Genomic DNA, 18697 nt, shown 5'->3' with positions numbered 1-18697 from the left:
GTGTCTCCAAAGCGCAGGGAGGCCTACAAGGCCATATATGAGACCATCTACTGCGGGGAGAAACCTTTACAGACAACCAAGGTGTGTGCCACACGTTGGCTCTCCATTGAACCCGCTGTTTCATGCATTTTGGACCAGTGGGAGGAGATTAGGCTGCATTTCGCAGTCACCAAGTCCAGTGAACACTGCTACATGGCTGAGGTTTTATACTCCATGTATAGTGATCCTCAAAACATACTGTATCTGACTTTTTTGAAGTCAGTGCTGGGTGAGGTACAGTAGTGCTGGGTGAGGTACAGTAATGCTGGGTGAGGTACAGTAATGCTGGGTGAGGTACAGTAGTGCTGGGTGTGGTACAGTAGTGCTGGGTGAGGTACAGTAGTGCTGGGTGAGGTACAGTAGTGCTGGGTGAGGTACAGTAGTGCTGGGTGAGGGACAGTAGTGCTGGGTGAGAGCAAGTAGATCCTCTTAAGCTACTTGCCAGCTTGGTTAGCCTGATCAAGTCTGTGACCAGCAGGGTGCTGAATCCACTGGCAAATGTTGATGTACACAAAGGGCCAATAGATGGATCCATCAGTCCCAAACCGTACCTTGGTTACCTTTATGAGTTCAAAGGCAGCTGAGCTCCACCTTGCGCCTGAGGATGAAAACAATGTCCGAAAGCGGTGTGTAGCCTTCACCATCTCCCTCACTAAGGAGTTGAGGGTGAGACTGCCTGACAACATCGAAGCATTGTGTAGCCTTCACCATCTCCCTCACTAAGGAGTTGTCCGGCAGTCTCACCCTCAACATTGAAGCATTGCAGTACATGTCAGTTTTCAATGTGGAGGAAACCCTAAAGCACAATAAGAGCCCTGGAGAAATAGAAAACATAGCCAAGCTCCTTTGCTACTCCCCTGCAGAGATAGACAAGATTGTCCAGCAATGGCGTGCCATCCATCTTAGTAAATGGAATGAGACAAAAAACAAACAGAGTGTCTGGAGTGAGATTTGGAAGTTCAGGGATGCAGCTGATATCAACCCGTTTCAAGAACTTGCCATGGCTGCTGTGTCTGTGATGTCATTGCCAAACTCGAATGCTGAAGTCGAGAGAGTATTCAGCCAGATGAGTGTGGTAAAAATCTAACTTAGAAATCGGATGTCCTTGCAGACCCTTAACTCCATCCTGTACATTCGATATGGACTGAAGTTGTCTGGTGAGGCTTGCTATGAGCACCAGCTGCCTGATAATGTTTTGCATCTTTTTGGCTCATCAGCTGCTTACTCATTTAAGTCAGCTCCCTCAGTTGCTGAACCTGCCATAGAGAGCCTTGACCAAAAATGACCCACTCTTTCTGTGAGCCAGGAGGAGGAGATAGAATTTAGGCCTACCTACTATGGAAAATTATGATAGAAATGATGGCCTGTCAAGCAATGCATATTTTATAGACATGAATATACCTGTGTGTATTCAAATTATGTTGATTAGCTATTCTAAAAGATGGGATGCATGTTCCATTGAAAATATCACTGAGGCAGTACATAAAACAATTCTTAATACTTTACTGGCTCTAACAAGGGAATAAAATTCAGTAGGCTAATTGATAGAATAATGGTCTACAGTCAATGAACGCTTCCATCTAGCGGCAATTAAGGGAACAGTCACGTTGGGCTCAAGTTGACGTCAACTCTCTTACGTTAACACAGCTGGCCAATGACAGGGCAGATATCGATACGTGCTTGTTGGTTGGATCAGTGAGAGCGTTTCTGCTCAGGTTGCTAGGAAACGCGTGGTGTCCATGTTGCCGAGGCGGAAGGAAGATTCTGTAGCGTAAAATTAAAAACACAAAGCAGTTTTGAAGATTCTGCTAATATATTTATTTGTTTGTACGCTGCCATGGTGAAATTAAGAGCAAGGTGCCTTCTTGTAGGTAAGATTTAGAAATGTATTCGTTGCTAAGAAGTTGATTTGGGAATGACAACGTCTGTACTGTAAAGAAAGTAGCTGAGAGTTAGGCTAGCTTGCAAAACTTTGGATAGGACAGAGTAGCTAACTAGCTAAATTAGAAAAGGCCCTAGATAGCTCACAGTTTTACAAGCATTTGCAAGTTACATAACTCTAGGATTACACGTTTGAGTAGGGTAAACATGGAAGAGACGTATGTAAGTCTATCAATTCGATTTAAATTCAAGGGGCTGTATTGTCATGGGAAACATGTTTACATTGCCAAAGCAAGTGAAATAGATCATAAACAAAAGTTAAATAAACAATGAAACATTTACAGTGAACATTACACTTATGAAAATTCCAAAATTCCATGTCAAATGTCATATTATGTCTATATACAGTGTTGAAATGATGTGCAAATAGTTCAAGTACAAAAGGGAAAATAAATAAACATAAATATAGGTTGTATTTACAATGGTGTTTGTTCATCTCTCTGTCTCTCTCTCTCGCCACCCTTCCCCTCTTCAGGAGATCCAGCAGTGGGGAAAAGTGCTCTCTCTCAGATGTTCCGGAGTGATGGTGCACACTTCCAGAAGAACTACAGTATGGTGAGAAAATAACTTTGAGACACACACACACACACTGGCCTCTCTCTAGCCTGGTCTCCCAGAACTGTTTGTTTGTGCTCTTGCCAACTCAGATTCTTCACTTAAAATGTATGCCAAACAAAAAGCATTGATTTCAAAGTTTAACAAATCATACAACTCTATGCACAAGGACTACTTTTAACAATATGCACTGAACATTTTACCAAAACACATTTACTGGAAGAACTGTGTTGATATTCCAAAAACTGTTAAATATCTGCTCAGAATTATGATTCAATGGTGTCTGCAGAAATGATGGGTTGTCAGCTATGACATGACTCATTGACCACACACACTGCATAACAACAACGCACTGGTGTCAGTGTGTGCGTTGTGACACACCGGTGTAAGTGAACAGAGACAAATCAAATCACATTTTATTTGTCACATGCGCCGAATACAACTTTTGTAGACTTTACTGTGAAATGCTCATCCCAACGATGCAGAGTAAAAAAAAGAAAAGTGAAATACAATGTAATAATAATAGTAACACAAGGAGTTAAGTCCACTAGAATGGAGTTCTATACAGGGAGTATTAGTACCAGATCAATGTGCAGAGGTACCAGGTATTTGAGGTAGATACAGCTGAAGTCGGTTTACATACACCTTAGCCAAATACATTTAAACTCAGTTTTTCACAATTCCTAAAATGTAATCCTTGCAAAAATTCCCTGTCTTAGGTCAGTTAGGATCACCACTTTATTTACAAAATGTGAAATCTCAGAATAATAGTAGAGAGACTGATTTATTTCAGCTTTTATTTCTTTCATCTCATTCCCAGTGGTTCAGAAGTTTACATACACTCAATTAGTATTTGGTAGCATTGCCTTTACATTTTTTAACTTGGGTCAAATGTTTTGGGTAGCCTTCCACAAGCTTCCCACAGTAAGTTGGGTGAATTTTGGCCCATTTCTCCTGACAGAGCTGGTGTAACTTAGTCAGGTTTGTAGGCCTCCTTGCTCGCACACACTTTTTCAGTTCTACCCACACATTTTCTATAGGATTTGAGGTCAGGGCTTCGTGATTGCCACTCAAATACCTTGACTTTGTTGTCCTTAAGCCATTTTGCCACAACTTTGGAAGTATGCTTGTGGTCATTGTCCATTTGGAAGACCCATTTGCGACCAAGCTTTAACTTCCTGACTGATGTCTTGAGATGTTGCTTCAATATACCCACATAATTTTCCTACCTCATGATGCCATCTATTTTGTGTTGTGCACCAGTCCCTCCTGCAGCAAAGCACCCCCACAACATGATGCTGCCACCCCAATGCTTCACGGTTGGGATGGTGTTCTTCGGCCGGCAAGCCGATCCCTTTTTCCTCCAACCATAATGATGGTCATTATGGCCAAACAGTTCTATTTTTGTTTCATCAGACCAGAGGACTTTTCTCCAAAAAGTACGATCTTTGTCCCCATGTGCAGTTGCAAACCGTAGTCTGGCTTTTTTTATGGCGGTTTTTGAGCAGTGGCTTCTTCCTTTCTGAGCGGCCTTTCAGGTTATGATGATATAAGACTCGTTTTACTGTGGATATAGATCATTTTGTACCTGTTTCCTCCAGCATCATCACAAGGTCCTTTGCTGCTGTTTTGGGATTGATTTGCACTTTTGCACAAAGTAGATGTCCTAACCGACTTGCCAAAACTATAGTTTGTTAACAAGAAATTTGTGGAGTGGTTGAAAAATGAGTTTTAATGACTCCAACCTAAGTGTATGTAAACTTCTGACTTCAACTGTATGTACATGGGTAAAGTGACTAGGCATGAGGATAGATAATGATAAGAGTAAAATAAATAACAGAGTAGCTGCAACAATTTATGAGTGTAAAAGTGCGTGTGTGTCTTTGTGTGTGTGTGTGTGTGGGGGGGGGGGGGGGGGGGGGGGGGCACCAGTGTAAACTAGGGCACCAGTGTAAACTAGGGCACCAGTGAGGAGTTCCTACACTGGATGAGTTGTTACAGCTGTTGATAAGTCATTGTAATAATCTGACAATGTTTTTCATGTCATTACATTAAGATATAAGGGGGGGGATCATAGCTATACAATTCACCAGTTGATTTAAAACCTATGTTTATCCCTTTCTCATGGTTGTCGTCTTGGTGGATTTGTCCTAAATGGTGTGACATAAAACATGACTTTTCTGTCCTTGCGTTTATGGCAGTCTAAGTTGTCCTTATTTCACGTATTAACCATTAATAAGTTCAATTAGACATTGAACTTGAACCCTGTAAGAGTCCTGGATCTAGCTGTCAAACTGTTTTTTGTATAGTGATCTCAGAAATGCACTGCAACTACATAACATTGTGTGTCTCCTTATGTTACAGGGTGAAAACAGTTTTCATGGGCTCAACAAATCCCACATAGAATGCTCCTAACTGAAAGAATAATCATACCTTGATGCTTCAAACCTAAATTGAGGCTGTCATTAACATGGTTCTTCAATAATTATGTATAATACTTGTTGGATGCGAATTTGGTGTCGAGCTGTTTAATTACGCCGTGATCATTTCACACATCATCATCTGATCCAGGAAGAAATATTCCGAATGACAGTCAAGTGATGAACAGCTGTTGTGATAGCCTATGCCATGCTACAACAGCCCAAGTGATGAACAGCTGTTGTGATAGCCTATGCCATGCTACAACATCCCAGGTGCTGAACAGCTGTTGTGATAGCCTATGTCATGCTACAACAGCCCAGGTGATGAACAGCTGTTGTGATAGCGCCTGCCATGCTACAACAGCCCAGGTGATGAACAGCTGTTGTGATAGCCTATGTCATGCTACAACAACCCAAGTGATGAACAGCTGTTGTGATAGCCTATGCCATGCTACAACATCCCAGGTGCTGAACAGCTGTTGTGATAGCCTATGCCATGCTACAACAGCCCAGGTGCTGAACAGCTGTTGTGATAGCGCCTGCCATGCTACAACAGCCCAGGTGATGAACAGCTGTTGTGATAGCCTATGTCATGCTACAACAGCCCAGGTGATGAACAGCTGTTGTGATAGCCTATGCCATGCTACAACAGCCCAGGTGATGAACAGCTGTTGTGATAGCCTATGTCGTGCTACAACAGCCCAGGTGATGAACAGCTGTTGTGATAGCCTATGTCATGCTACAACAGCCCAGGTGATGAACAGCTGTTGTGATAGCCTATGCCATGCTACAACAGCCCAGGTGATGAACAGCTGTTGTGATAGCCTATGTCATGCTACAACAGCCCAGGTGATGAACAGCTGTTGTGATAGCCTATGTCATGCTACAACAGCCCAGGTGATGAACAGCTGTTGTGATAGCCTATGCCATGCTACAACAGCCCAGGTGATGAACAGCTGTTGTGATAGCCTATGTCATGCTACAACAACTCAGGTGATGAACAGCTGTTGTGATAGCCTATGCCATGCTACAACAACCCAGGTGATGAACAGCTGTTGTGATAGCCTATGCCATGCTACAACAACTCAGGTGATGAAAAAAAGGTGTTCCTGAGGAATGTCCAGAATGTTTTGGTGTCTCATTCCTTACTCCGGTGAAGACAGTTGTGTCTGGATTCACATTGGATCTATTATCTCTATAGCGAATCAATGTTGCTCGTCTGTTGTAGTTTTGTAGTCTGCTTGATTTACAGCAGGATCTCGTTAGATTTAACAGGGAAAGCATCAAGGAAATGAGTTTGTGTTTTCGTGTCTCGAACTGGACCCTTACTGTGCCTAATTGTAGGATAGGTGATTGCGCAACACCCAACTCTATTCCTATGAATTACTCTGGATATAATGACAACAAATTACATCGCCTAGTGGGCTCATTCTCAATATTTATTTTATTTAACCTTTATTTAACCAGGTAGGCAAGTTGAGAACAAGTTCTCATTTACAATTTTGACCTGGCCAAGATAAAGCAAAGCAGTTCGACACATACAACAACACAGAGTTACACATGGAGTAAAACAAACAAACAGTCAATAATATAGTAGAAAAATAAGTCTATATACAATGTGAGCAAGTGATGTGAGATAATGGAGGTAAAGGCAAAAAAAGGCCATGGTGGCAAAGTAAATACAATATAGCAAGTAAAACACTGGAATGGTAGATTTGCAGTGGAAGAATGTGCAAAGTAGAGATAGAAATAATGGGATGCAAAGGAGCAAAATAAATAAATATATACAGTAGGGAAAGGGGTAGTTGTTTGGGCTAAATTATAGATGGGCTATGTACAGGTGCAGTAATCTGTGAGCTGCTCTGACAGCTGGTACTTAAAGCTAGTGAGGGAGATAAGTGTTTCCAGTTTCAGAGATTTTTGTAGTTCGTTCCAGTCATTGGCAGCAGAGAACTGGAAGGAGAGGCGGCCAAAGGAAGAATTGGTTTTGGGGGTGACCAGAGAGATATACCTGCTGGATCGCGTGCTACAGGTGGGTGCTGCTATGGTTACCAGCGAGCTGAGATAAGGGGGACTTTACTTAGCAGGGTCTTGTAGATAACATGGAGCCAGTGGGTTTGGCGACGAGTAGGAAGCGAGGGCCAGCCAACGAGAGTGTACAGGTCGCAGTGGTGGGCAGTACACTGTATATGGGGCTTTGGTGACAAAACGGATGGCACTGTGATAGACTGCATCCAATTTATTGAGTAGGGTATTGGAGGCTATTTTGTAAATGACATCGCCAAAGTCGAGGATTGGTAGGATGGTCAGTTTTACAAGGGTATGTTTGGCAGCATGAGCTATGAGCTCGTAATGGAATAACATGACAAATACATTTCGGTTTCCGTGTTACACCTGCAATTTTAAACAATACAATGGGTTTGAAGTAGCCTAGTGGAACTTGGAGCTCAGAAATGAATAATATCTAATGCGGGCTTCAACTTGGCTTTCCAAACAAATCCTTCCATTACAAAAGGAACCTGGCTTTCTAAAAACAGATGGTGAGGTTAATGCTACCGCTATTGATGGCTTTATTATGTGTGCCTGCGTAGGCCACAGAGTCTACAGAAACATCACCATCCATGCAACCTATTTATTTAGTCAGGACACATTATTCTCACACATTTTAGAATATAATAATAATGACAAAATCAATGCATTGGCAAGGCCTAAAAAATGTATTATTCTGAAAGTGGTAATGGCATACTTTTGACACTTTTTGCATGCTTTTTGTGGGGTTGGCTGTGTGTGGGGGGGTTCTATACTAAGCCCTATATGTACATAAATCAAAATGATTGCATTTGAGTAATTTAGCAGACGCTCTTATCCAGAGCGACTTACAGGAACGATTATGTTTAAGTGCCGTGCTCAAGGGCACATCGACAGATATTTCATTTAGTCGGCTCGGGATTCAAACCAGCAACCTTTCGGTTACTGGCCAAATGCTCTTATCCGATCGGCTACCTGCCGCACAATTGTATAACACAGAGGTCCTTGAAAATTACAATGAAGTGCTTGAAAAAGTGCTTAAAACTAGTTGAATTTGACTTGTCAATGTCTGTATGAACCCTGCTTAAAGGATGAATAGTCCTAGGCCTATGTCGTGTCTTTGGCATCATTAAACTGAAGATTAATCTTTATCAAATAACTCTGTAATTATTATTACGCGATTAAACTGATTAATCATGTAACTGTAATTAACTAGGAAGTACTAGGGGCACCAAGGAAAATATTCAGATTATAAAGTTAGAATTTTCCTAATATAACTTTCAGATATTTTCATATCTGATCAATAGTCTTCCGATTAATTAATTATTTATTTTACCTGACGTTAGTCTCATTCCAAACGTCGTAAATTGTTGGTTATCTGCACAAATCCAGTCTTCACTATGAGTCATCCATACATCAATTGTCTTAAATCATTTATTTATTACTAAGTAATTCACAGAAATGCATAAACAAACAGTAGATAGTTACAATGAAATGATAACGACGTTTCTCTAGTGGGATAAACCGGTATCGCGGCTTGGTGGACACAAAGGGAAGTGGGGGTCAACTGAGATGAGACAAAGTTGATCATTATAACAATTGAAATGCGAATCCTTTACACATGAACGCTCACTCATTCGGGAATAATTGCAATCAATATATATATTTACGCTCAGTGTGTCGTCGGGATCTCTGTTGAAAAGTTAGTTTCTGTTGGAGAGTCTGTCCGTCCTCTCTCTCTCTCTCTCTCTGTCGTGGTTAGAATGGATAGTTCAGAGTGGCATTCATTCATGTCGTTATAGAATAGATGTTTTGGCGGTTGTCAGTCTTTGCGTTCAATGATACCGAATTCCTAGCTGCAGACTAGTAATTAATATCAAAGACTTGTTCTTATTCTGACGGTATCGATAGTCTAAGAGTTTAACCACGTGCGATGGTTAAAAGATTCAGCAGTCTGGTCTCAAACCTTGGCCCTCTCGTTATCGAGGTAAGCTGTTCTGCAACCTTTGTCCTCTCGTAATTGAGAGAAACATGGTCTGTTGAGAAATTCTCAAGGTGGGGTTTTTATTTGGGAAGAGTAGAAAGGGGCCTGTCCCAGGACGCCAGACCATAACTGTGCTCATGGGCGGTCCTCTGATTTAGTTAAACTCCAAAGGGGATTGGAGTTTCCTTCATTAAACTGTCCAAAATCCCATTAGACAATTTCACAAACAGTATCATCCTCACTCATTCATCTTATACAACAATTAGATGTAAGCCTCATATCTGAGGTTATTGTATAAACAGCATTATGGTTATGTGGCCGTATTGCCTCCCATGAGTTTCACAAAATTGTACCAAACGGACCAATTCGTAGCTATATTCTTCACCGATCTTTTATTACCTTCTCCAGAACATAAATGTTGTTCGGACCTCAAGTTCTGTGAGGTGGAATAAATTCCTTTGCTCTCTCTATGAAAACTCACTCTCTCTCTATACTGTGGCCATGAGGAGATAATCTCCTCCAGGAATTTATGACGTGAGGTCGCAGCAGCCTAAGTGTAGGAGACAGAGAGAGGGGGATGGTGCTCGCTGTACCCAAAGAGGACAACGCCATGACACCTATGTTGTTGTAAGTGGACGTATGGGACAATTTGCATATATTCCTCTAAGTACACATGTGGAACTGCATAAAAATGATTAACATTTTTGTTTCAAACCATTTTGAAATGTTGATCCCAAAGTCACACATTGCATTCAATTTTTTATGGAAATACTCATATACAGTTTAGTAGTGTGCATAAAGTCAGTGCAGATAGGTTCCGTGCAGATAGTCTGGGTAACCATTTAATGAACTGTTTTGGAGTCTGATGTCTGTTTAGGGGTTAGAAGCTGTAGCCGATGCTCCGGTACCATTTGCCAGACAGTGTCAGATTGAACAGTCTATGGCATGGGTGGTTGAAGTCTGACAATTTTCCAGGCCTTTCTCTGACACTGCCTGATATAGAGGTCCTGGATGGCAGGGAGCTTGGCACCAGTGATGTACTGGGCTGTCCGCACCACCCTCTGTTGTGATTTGCGTTCGAGGTTGCTGCATTTGCCATACCAAGCGGTGATGCAGCCAGTCAAGATGCTCTCAATGGTGCAGCTGTATAACTTTTTGAGGATCTGAGGGCTCATGCCTCCCTCCCTCCTGAGGGGGAAGATGCACTGTCGTGCCCTCTTCCCGACTGTGTGGAACATGGTAATTCATTAGTGATGTGGACACTAAGAAACCTGAAGCTCTCGACCCGCTCCACTACAGCTCCGTCAAAGTGGAGAGATCACTTTGGGGAACATTATTATGATACAACACACACGTACGCACGCACGCACAGCATGTGAATGTTACCCAGACTCCAACTAACTGGGTTCAGTCTGTTGGACTAAAGGTTATAGGCAGACAGACAGACAGGAAGCAGCATCCGGTCTGCAGCCATTCTATTCTCCTCACGTTCTCTTCCTCTCAAATGTCAGACGGCCTGTTAGGTTACCTACCGACCAATCTGATCCGCAATTTATTCCGGACAGTCTCTCTCTCTCTCCCTCGCTCTCTCTCTCTCTCTCTCTCTCTCTCACTCTCTCACTCACTCACTCACTCACTCACTCACTCACTCACTCACTCACACACACACATGCACACACACACACAATTCACAACACACCCAACCAAGCTTTATGTATTCTGTACTGGCTCTCATTGACATTCCACTGAGAGAGAGCCTTCCCAATTCCCATGATGCATCACATCAGCTCATTACTCCGTCTCCGTATTAGCTGGTTGTAATATCGCTGAGGAAGAGTGTGTGGGCGTGCGTGTGCAGTTGGATGCAGTCTTGCACACAAATCAAATTGTATTGGTAACATACACATATGTAGAAGATGTTATTGCGGGTATAGCGAAATGCTTATGTTCAACAGTGAAGTAATATCTGGCATTATAAAACAATACACACAATCTAAAGTAAAATAATGTAATTAAGAAATATAGAAATATTAGGATGAGCAATGCCAGAGTCCGGAATATAAATATAGATGTATATGATGGGATGTATAGACATGGACAGTATCTCAATAGAATGTGTTGTATATATGTAGAATATGTAGGATAGAATATGTCGTATACACAGTCATGGCCAAAAGTTTTGAGAATGACACAAATATTAATTTTGATTTTGATTACCTGTTCAGGAGTCTTATGGCTTGGGGGTAAAAACTGTCCTAGACTTGGCACTCCGGTAACGCTTGCCATGCGGTAGTAGAGAGAACACCACTGGGGTGGCTGGGGTCTTTGACCATTTTTAGGGCCTTCCTCTGACACCTTCCTTCCTCTGACACCGCCTGGTGTAGAGGTCCTGGATGGCAGGCAGCTTAGCCCCAGTGATGTACCGGCTACAATAAATGTGGCCTCAGGATATGCGGTTTCCAGTTTGCACAAAGTCCAGTGTAGTTCCTTGAGAGGCGTCGTGGTGTCGGTTTTAGGGGGAATATACACGGCTGTGATGATGATCTAAGATAATTTTCACGGAAGGTAATTTGATTGTGAGGTCTTCCAGGTCGAGGGAACAAAAGGACTTGAGTTCCTATATGTTACCACAATCGCACCATGAGTAGTTCATCAAGAAACATACACCTCCGCCTTTCTTTTCCCCCGGACAGTTCTTTGTTCCTGTCCGCGCGATGTACTGAGAACCCAGCTGGCTGTATGGATGGGGACAGTATATCTGGAGAGAGCTATGATTCTGTGAAACAGACTGCGTTACAGTCCCTGATGTCTCTCTAGAAGGAGATCCTCGCCCTGAGCTCATCTACTTTATTGTCCACGGACTGAACATTAGCAAGTAATATACTCGCAAGGTGTGGATGATATGTGGATGGTGTGTTCCTTGTTCTTCATGATGCTCTCTGTGCTTTTAACGGACCTCTGAGACTATCACAGTGCAGGTGCATTTATACGGAGACTTGATTACACACAGGTGGATTGTATTTATCATCATTAGTCATTTAGGTCAACATTGGATCATTCAGAGATCCTCACTGAACTTCTGGAGAGAGTTTGCTGCACTGAAAGTAAAGGGGCTGAATAATTTTGCACGCCCAATTTTTCAGTTTTTGATTTGTTAAAAAAGTATGAAATATCCAATAAATGTCGTTCCACTTCATGATTGTGTCCCACTTGTTGTTGATTCTTCACAAAAAAATACAGTTTTATATCTTTATGTTTGAAGCCTGAAATGTGGCAAAAGGTCGCAAAGTTCAAGGGGGCCGAATACTTTCGCAAGGCACTGTAAAAGTATGAATGATTTAAAAGCAAAGCAGACGACACCATTTTCTTGTTTTCTAAATGTACGGATAACCAGGGGCACACTCCAACACTCAGACATTATTTACAAAAGATGCATTTGTGTTTAGTGAGTCCGCCAGACCATAAGCAGTAGGGATTACCACGTGTTCTCTTGATAAGTGCGTGAATTTCACAATTATCCGATCCTGCTAAGCATTCAAAATGTAACAATTACTTTTGGTTGCCAGGGAAAATGTATGGAGTTCAAAGTACAATGTTTTCTATATGAATGTAGTGAAGTAAAAGTTATCAAAAATCTAAATAGTAAAGTACGTATACCTAAATAACCACTTAAGTAGTACTTTAAAGTATTTTTACTTACGTACTTTACACCACTGGTGCTTGGTCCAAATGGCACCCTATTCCCTATCTACCCCATAAGGCTTTGGACAGAAATAGTGCACTATATAGGGAATAGGGTGCCATTTGGAAAGGAACTTCAGTGATTATAATATATATAATATAGATCAATATATGCCATTTAGTAGACACTTTTATCCAAAGCGACTTACAGTCATGCGTGCATATATTTTACGTATGAGTGGTCTCGGGAATCGAACCCACTACCCTGCTGTTGCAAGTGCCATGCTAGTACCAACTGAGCTACAAAGGACCAAATGAAAATACTACCTTCCTTTTTTCTTCAAGGTTATCACAGATATAGAACTGGATAGGTGTCGTGTGTCAAAGTACATACACACACCAGGGCTGCACTATATATATATATTTTTTTTACTATGCATTACGATTAGGATTTGACGTGCAATACAGTGCTTCGCAAAAGTATTCATCCCCCTTGGCGTTTTTCCTATTTTGTTGCATTACAACCTGTAATTTGAATGGATTTGTATTTGTATTTCATGTAATGGACATACACAAAATAGTCCAAATTGGTGAAGTGAAAAAAATATATATACTTGTTTAAAAATATAAATGTATATTTTTTTTAAGTGGAAAAGTGGTGCGTGCATATGTATGTATTCACCCCCTTTGCTATGAAGCCCCTAAATAAGATCAGGTGCAACCGATTACCTTCAGAAGTCACATAATTAGTTAAATAAAGTCCCCCTTTGTGCAATCTTAGTGTCACATGATCTGTCACATGATCTCAGTATATATACACCTGTCTGCAGAGTCTGCAAGACCACCAAGCAAGCGGCACCATGAAGACCAAGAAGCTCTCCAAACAGGTCAGGGAGTTGTGGAGAAGTACAGATCAGGGTTGGGTTATATGAAAATATCAGAAACTTTGAACATCCCACGGAGCACCATTAAATCCATTATTAAAAAATGGAAAGAATATGGGACCACAATAAACCTGACAGAGAGGGCCGCCCACCAAAACCCACGGACCAGGCAAGGAGCCATTAATCAGAGAGGCAACAAAGAGACCAAAGATAACCCTGAAGGAGCTGCAAAGCTCCACAGCGGAGATTGGAGTATCTGTCCATAGGACCACTTTCAGCTGTACACCCCACAGAGCTGGACTTTACGGAAGAGTGGCCAGAAAAAAGCCACTGCTTGAAGAAAAAAATAAGCAAACACGTTTGGTGTTCACCAAAAGGCATGTGGGAGACTCCCCAAACATATGGAAGAAGGTACTCTGGTCAGATGAGAATAAAATGGAGCTTTTGGGCCATTAAGGAAAACACAAACCCAACACCTCTCATCACCCCGAGAACAACATCCCCACAGTGAAGCATGGTGGTGGCAGTATCATGCTGTGAGGATGTTTTTCATCGGCAGGGACTGGGAGACTGGTCAGAGTTGAAGGAATGATGGGTAATGGTGCCTCTTCCAGAGGTTTGAGACTGGGACCCAGCAGGACAATGACCCTAAGCATACTGATAAAGCAACACGAGTGGTTTAAGGGGAAACATTTAAATGTCTTGGAATGGCCTAGTCAAAGCCCAGACCTCAATCCAATTGAGAATCTGTGGTATGACATAAAGATTGCTATACACCAGTGGAACTCATCCAACTTGAAGAAGCTGGAGCAGTTTTGCCTTGAAGAATGGGCATAAATCCCAGTGGCTCGATGTGCCATGCTTATAGAGACATTCCCCAACAGTCTTGCAGATGTAATTGCTGGTTGGGTGGTTGGGTGGGGGGAGGTGAACACTTTCGCAATCCACTGTATAAATCACAACACTTGGGTGGAGTGTTGGGATCCTAGAAATAGAATGATTTATATTAAGAAGAAAAGTGGAAAGCAGCATCGTTCTTGTTTGGAACAATCTGTTGACTGGATTTGACCCAACAGAACAGAATGTATAGTGAATCTAACAGCGAGGGGGAGGAGCGGTGCTGCTTGAGTGACAAGGCTTGTTGTGTGTCGGAGGCAAGCGGAGAAAAAACACCTAAACTATAAGAATTAGGGCGGTGTGCAGCCTTAAAACACACCCACTCTTCCTCCTCCTGTGTCAAAGTATGTTTACGTTGTTGTGTGGTTATTTTACGATGGTTGCGTTGTGGTTGAGAGATGATGGCTGGTTGTAGGTTGTTGCGTGATGATGGTTGGATTTAGGTTGTGTTGTGCCTGTTGTGTGATGGTTGGGCTTAGGTTGTTGTGTGGTTGTTTTCTAGACGGCTGGAGTGGAACTGGTTGTGAAGTCAGTGAACATCCCAGAGACCAGCGACAGTGTGGTGAGTACACACTCCCTAGACTGATTCCACACTCCCTCTATATTGGCTAGAAGCTAGGCTGTTTACAGAAGCCACCAATCTGGAGTTGTTTCATACTGAAAATAACTTTGTGATGATTGACAGTATTTCTCTGTCTCTTTCTCTCTCCCTCTCAGGAACTGTACATCTTTGACTCTGCCGGGAGGGAAACCTTTGTTGAAGCATGTGAGAAGTTGGTGAGGCCCACTACTTATCTACTCTTCAAAGTTACAAAGGATTCACGACTTTCCCTCTTCCATCCCTCTCTCATCCCTCTCTCATCCCTCTCTCATCCCTCTCTCTTCACATCTCTCTTCCCTCTCTCATCCCTCTCTCTTCACATCTCTCTTCCCTCTCTCGTCCCTCTCTCTTCACATCTCTCTTCCCTCTCTCTTCACATCTCTCTTCCCCCTCTCATCCCTCTCTCTTCACATCTCTCTTCCCTCTCTCATCCCTCTCTTCACATCTCTCTTCCCTCTCTCATCCCTCTCTCTTCACATCTCTCTTCCCTCTCTCATCCCTCTCTCTTCACATCTCTCTTCACATCTCTCTTCCCTCTCTCATCCCTCTCTCTTCCCTCTCTCATCCCTCTCTCTTCACATCTCTCTTCCCTCTCTCATCCCTCTCTCTTCACATCTCTCTTCCCTCTCTCATCCCTCTCTCTTCACATCTCTCTTCCCTCTCTCATCCCTCTCTCTTCCCTCTCTCATCCCTCTCTCTTCACATTTCTCTTCACATCTCTCTTCCTTCTCTCATCCCTCTCTCTTCACATCTCTCTTCCCTCTCTCATCCCTCTCTCTTCACATCTCTCTTCCCTCTCTCATCCCTCTCTCTTCACATCTCTCTTCCCTCTCTCATCCCTCTCTCTTCACATCTCTCTTCCCTCTCTCATCCCTCTCTCTTCACATCTCTCTTCCCTCTCTCATACCTCTCTTTTCCTCTCTCTTTTGCTGAATGTTAAATGGATGCAATATTCAATGTTTCCACCCCCCCCCCCTTTCACCCTCCATCACCCCCTCTCTCCCCATCCCTCCCTCTATCCCTCTACAGTGGGGCCAGCCGTCTGTGTTGTGTCTGGTGTTTGACGTGAGCAGTGAGCTGTCATTCAGTAACTGTGGTCGCTGGCTGGAGAGGGTCAGGGCCCACTGCCAGGGTCTGCACATCCCAGGTACCACACACCTCAGCTCTGACCCCCTGTATCTGGAGGTACTTGATCTTAGTGCTCTCTGTGTGTGTGTGTGTGTGTGTGTGTGTGTGTGTGTGTGTGTGTGTGTGTGTGTGTGTGTGTGTGTGTGTGTGTGTGTGTGTGTGTGTGTGTGTGTGTGTGTGTGTGTGTGTGTGTGTGTGTGTGCGTGTGTGCGTGTGTGTGTTGTTGTTGTGACTTTCAGGTGTGTTGGTGGGTAACAAGTCGGACCTGTCCTCGCGGAAGGAGGTGGAGACCTCGGTGGCCCAGGAGTGGGCCCAAAGCCAGGGGCTGCAGTACCACGAGACGTCCGCTGTGAGTGCACCCACACCTGGACACAACAGACAAACTCATAGGCTTCTGGAGCCAAAGTGCCAACACCAAGTCCAAAAACAGTGTACCCTCTAACAAAGCGATGATTAAAATGTTTCTCATTCTGTGTGTATGTGTGTGTGCATGGCATCTGTATTGCAGAAGGAGATGGAGAACTGTGAAGCTCCCTTTCTGAGTCTAGCCCAGCTGTTCCACTCTCTCTACCAAGACAGACTACAGACCATACAGAATCTGGCCTAACATTCTAGAACCTGACCTAACATTCTAGAACCTGGCCTAACATTCTAGAACCTGGCCTAACATTCTAGAATCTGGCCTGACAATCTTGAACCTGAACATTCTAGAACCTGGCCTAACACATATAAATTACATTGTATATATTCTGTTTCTTTGGCCTCTAGAAAGGATATATGGATTATATTTCTATGGATTCTAGGACCTGGCCCAATGTTCTAGAACTTGGCCCAACATTCCCTAAGTGAAAAATACTGCCTCTGACAGTGAGACATCCACCTTACATTGGGGTGGAGATTAAGATGAAACTGTTATCTACAATAATTAATGTTCTGTATATTCTTCACGTTGTCTGAGTTATGCAGGAGAACATGATAAATGGATTTAAAGTTTGTGATTTCTGTACAGTATTCTGATTGCTAGAGTTTTGCATATGGGGGGACCTTTCCACCCCTCTCTCCCTCCATCACCCACTCTCTCTCCTTTACTCTCTCCTCTCCATCCCCTCTCTCCCTCCATCACCTACTCTCTCTCTCCTTTACTCTCTCCTCTCCTTTACTCTCTCCTCTCCATCCCCCTCTCCCTCCATCACCCACTCTCTCCTTTACTCTCTCCTCTCCATCCCTCTCTCCCTCCATCACCCACTCTCCTTTACTCTCTCCTCTCCATCCCTCTCTCCCTCCATCACCCACTCTCTCCTTTACTCTCTCCTCTCCATCCCTCTCTCCCTCCATCACCCACTCTCCTTTACTCTCTCCTCTCCATCCCTCTCTCCCTCCATCACCCACTCTCCTTTACTCTCTCCTCTCCCTCCATCACCCACTCTCCTTTACTCTCTCCTCTCCATCCCTCTCTCCCTCCATCACCCACTCTCTCTGTCTCTCTCCACCCCCCGCCCCTCCTCTCTCCATCTGTCTCTCTTTCTGCATTTGCAGCTGGAGACCTTCACATCATTTCCATCATTTCCAAACCCGTTTGTTGTTTATTCGTTAACAACCCTGTAATTACTGTTTTAATGACCCTCCTCTCATTGTAACGGGGTCAGACCCACTGCCTATTATAGCCTCTCATGTCTAACACACACACACACACACACACACACACACACACACACACACACACTATGCTACGAGGCCTCTATTGAACTAGGCTGACAGTCCGCCTCAAAGCCACTCATTCATGGTGATTGAATCTCATATTATGACCCGCATTAAAATAGACTGCTGCCTTGGAATTCTGTTCCCATAACTACTGAGAGGATAATGCCATGTTGAGGGTTATTAGTTATGCCACTGTTATGGTAACTGTTGTTTTAATACAGTATGTGGGTTTATGGTTTAGTCTTTAATGTTAAATATATGGTTAATCTGTAGCGAACTATGCAATCTTAAATAAAATTACATTTAATAGATGCTATCTTAAATATATTATAAATATTGATTGGTTTTCTAGTGTAAAATAGAGAGCCATGATGAGTTGGGGGGAGGATTTAAGTAATCGGTTCCACACATTGGCAGACAGTTGTTGAAATTGGGGTCAAACCAATGTCCTTGCTTTGTAAATGTGTGTGAGAGAGAGAGATTGGATATTGGTTCTGGCATGGCATGGGGTAGAGTTTGGCTGCGTTGTGCCCAGTCTGGCTTGGTGTGTGTGTGTGTGTGTATGTGTGTGTTGGCATGATGTGTGCGTAAACCAGGGTGCCTGACTGAGACAGACTGGCCTAGCAGGGTGGAGGGGGACCCCTCACCACAGAAGTCTGGCATGGAGAGACAGGGGGAGCCATGAATACACACACACACAGGTTTAGTGGAAGGACACCGTCTGGGACAGGGAGTTTCCTGACAGACACACACACAGTCTCCATCCATCTGTCATCAGCAGGACACAGCCACGGAGGTGTGTGTACCACACTCACGAGGACAAAGGACACCTGTTACT

At 43.2% G+C, this 18697-nt stretch overlaps 1 protein-coding gene across 2 annotated transcripts; it reads left to right on the top strand.

Annotated features, from left to right (window-relative positions):
* The first annotated feature begins 1736 nt into the window (after positions 1–1736).
* ift27 (intraflagellar transport 27 homolog (Chlamydomonas)) lies at positions 1737–17156 on the top strand. Of its 2 annotated transcripts, none has more exons than XM_031811602.1 (7): positions 1737–1910; positions 2456–2535; positions 14932–14991; positions 15147–15206; positions 16060–16177; positions 16398–16507; positions 16667–17156. In XM_031811602.1, the coding sequence occupies exons 1-7, from the start codon at positions 1877–1879 to the stop codon at positions 16763–16765; spliced, it is 561 nt and encodes a 186-aa protein (XP_031667462.1). In that variant the 5' UTR covers positions 1737–1876; the 3' UTR covers positions 16766–17156. The 2 variants fall into 2 exon arrangements, with proteins under 2 accessions (XP_031667462.1, XP_031667463.1); XM_031811603.1 differs by having other exon boundaries at positions 1795–1906.
* The last annotated feature ends 1541 nt before the right edge of the window (positions 17157–18697 follow it).

Source organism: Oncorhynchus kisutch, unplaced genomic scaffold, assembly GCF_002021735.2.
Source record: "Oncorhynchus kisutch isolate 150728-3 unplaced genomic scaffold, Okis_V2 Okis01b-Okis20b_hom, whole genome shotgun sequence".
Classification (NCBI taxonomy): domain Eukaryota; kingdom Metazoa; phylum Chordata; class Actinopteri; order Salmoniformes; family Salmonidae; genus Oncorhynchus; species Oncorhynchus kisutch.
Note: the sequence above shows the minus strand (reverse complement) of the source record. Positions and strands in the feature narration are given on the sequence as shown.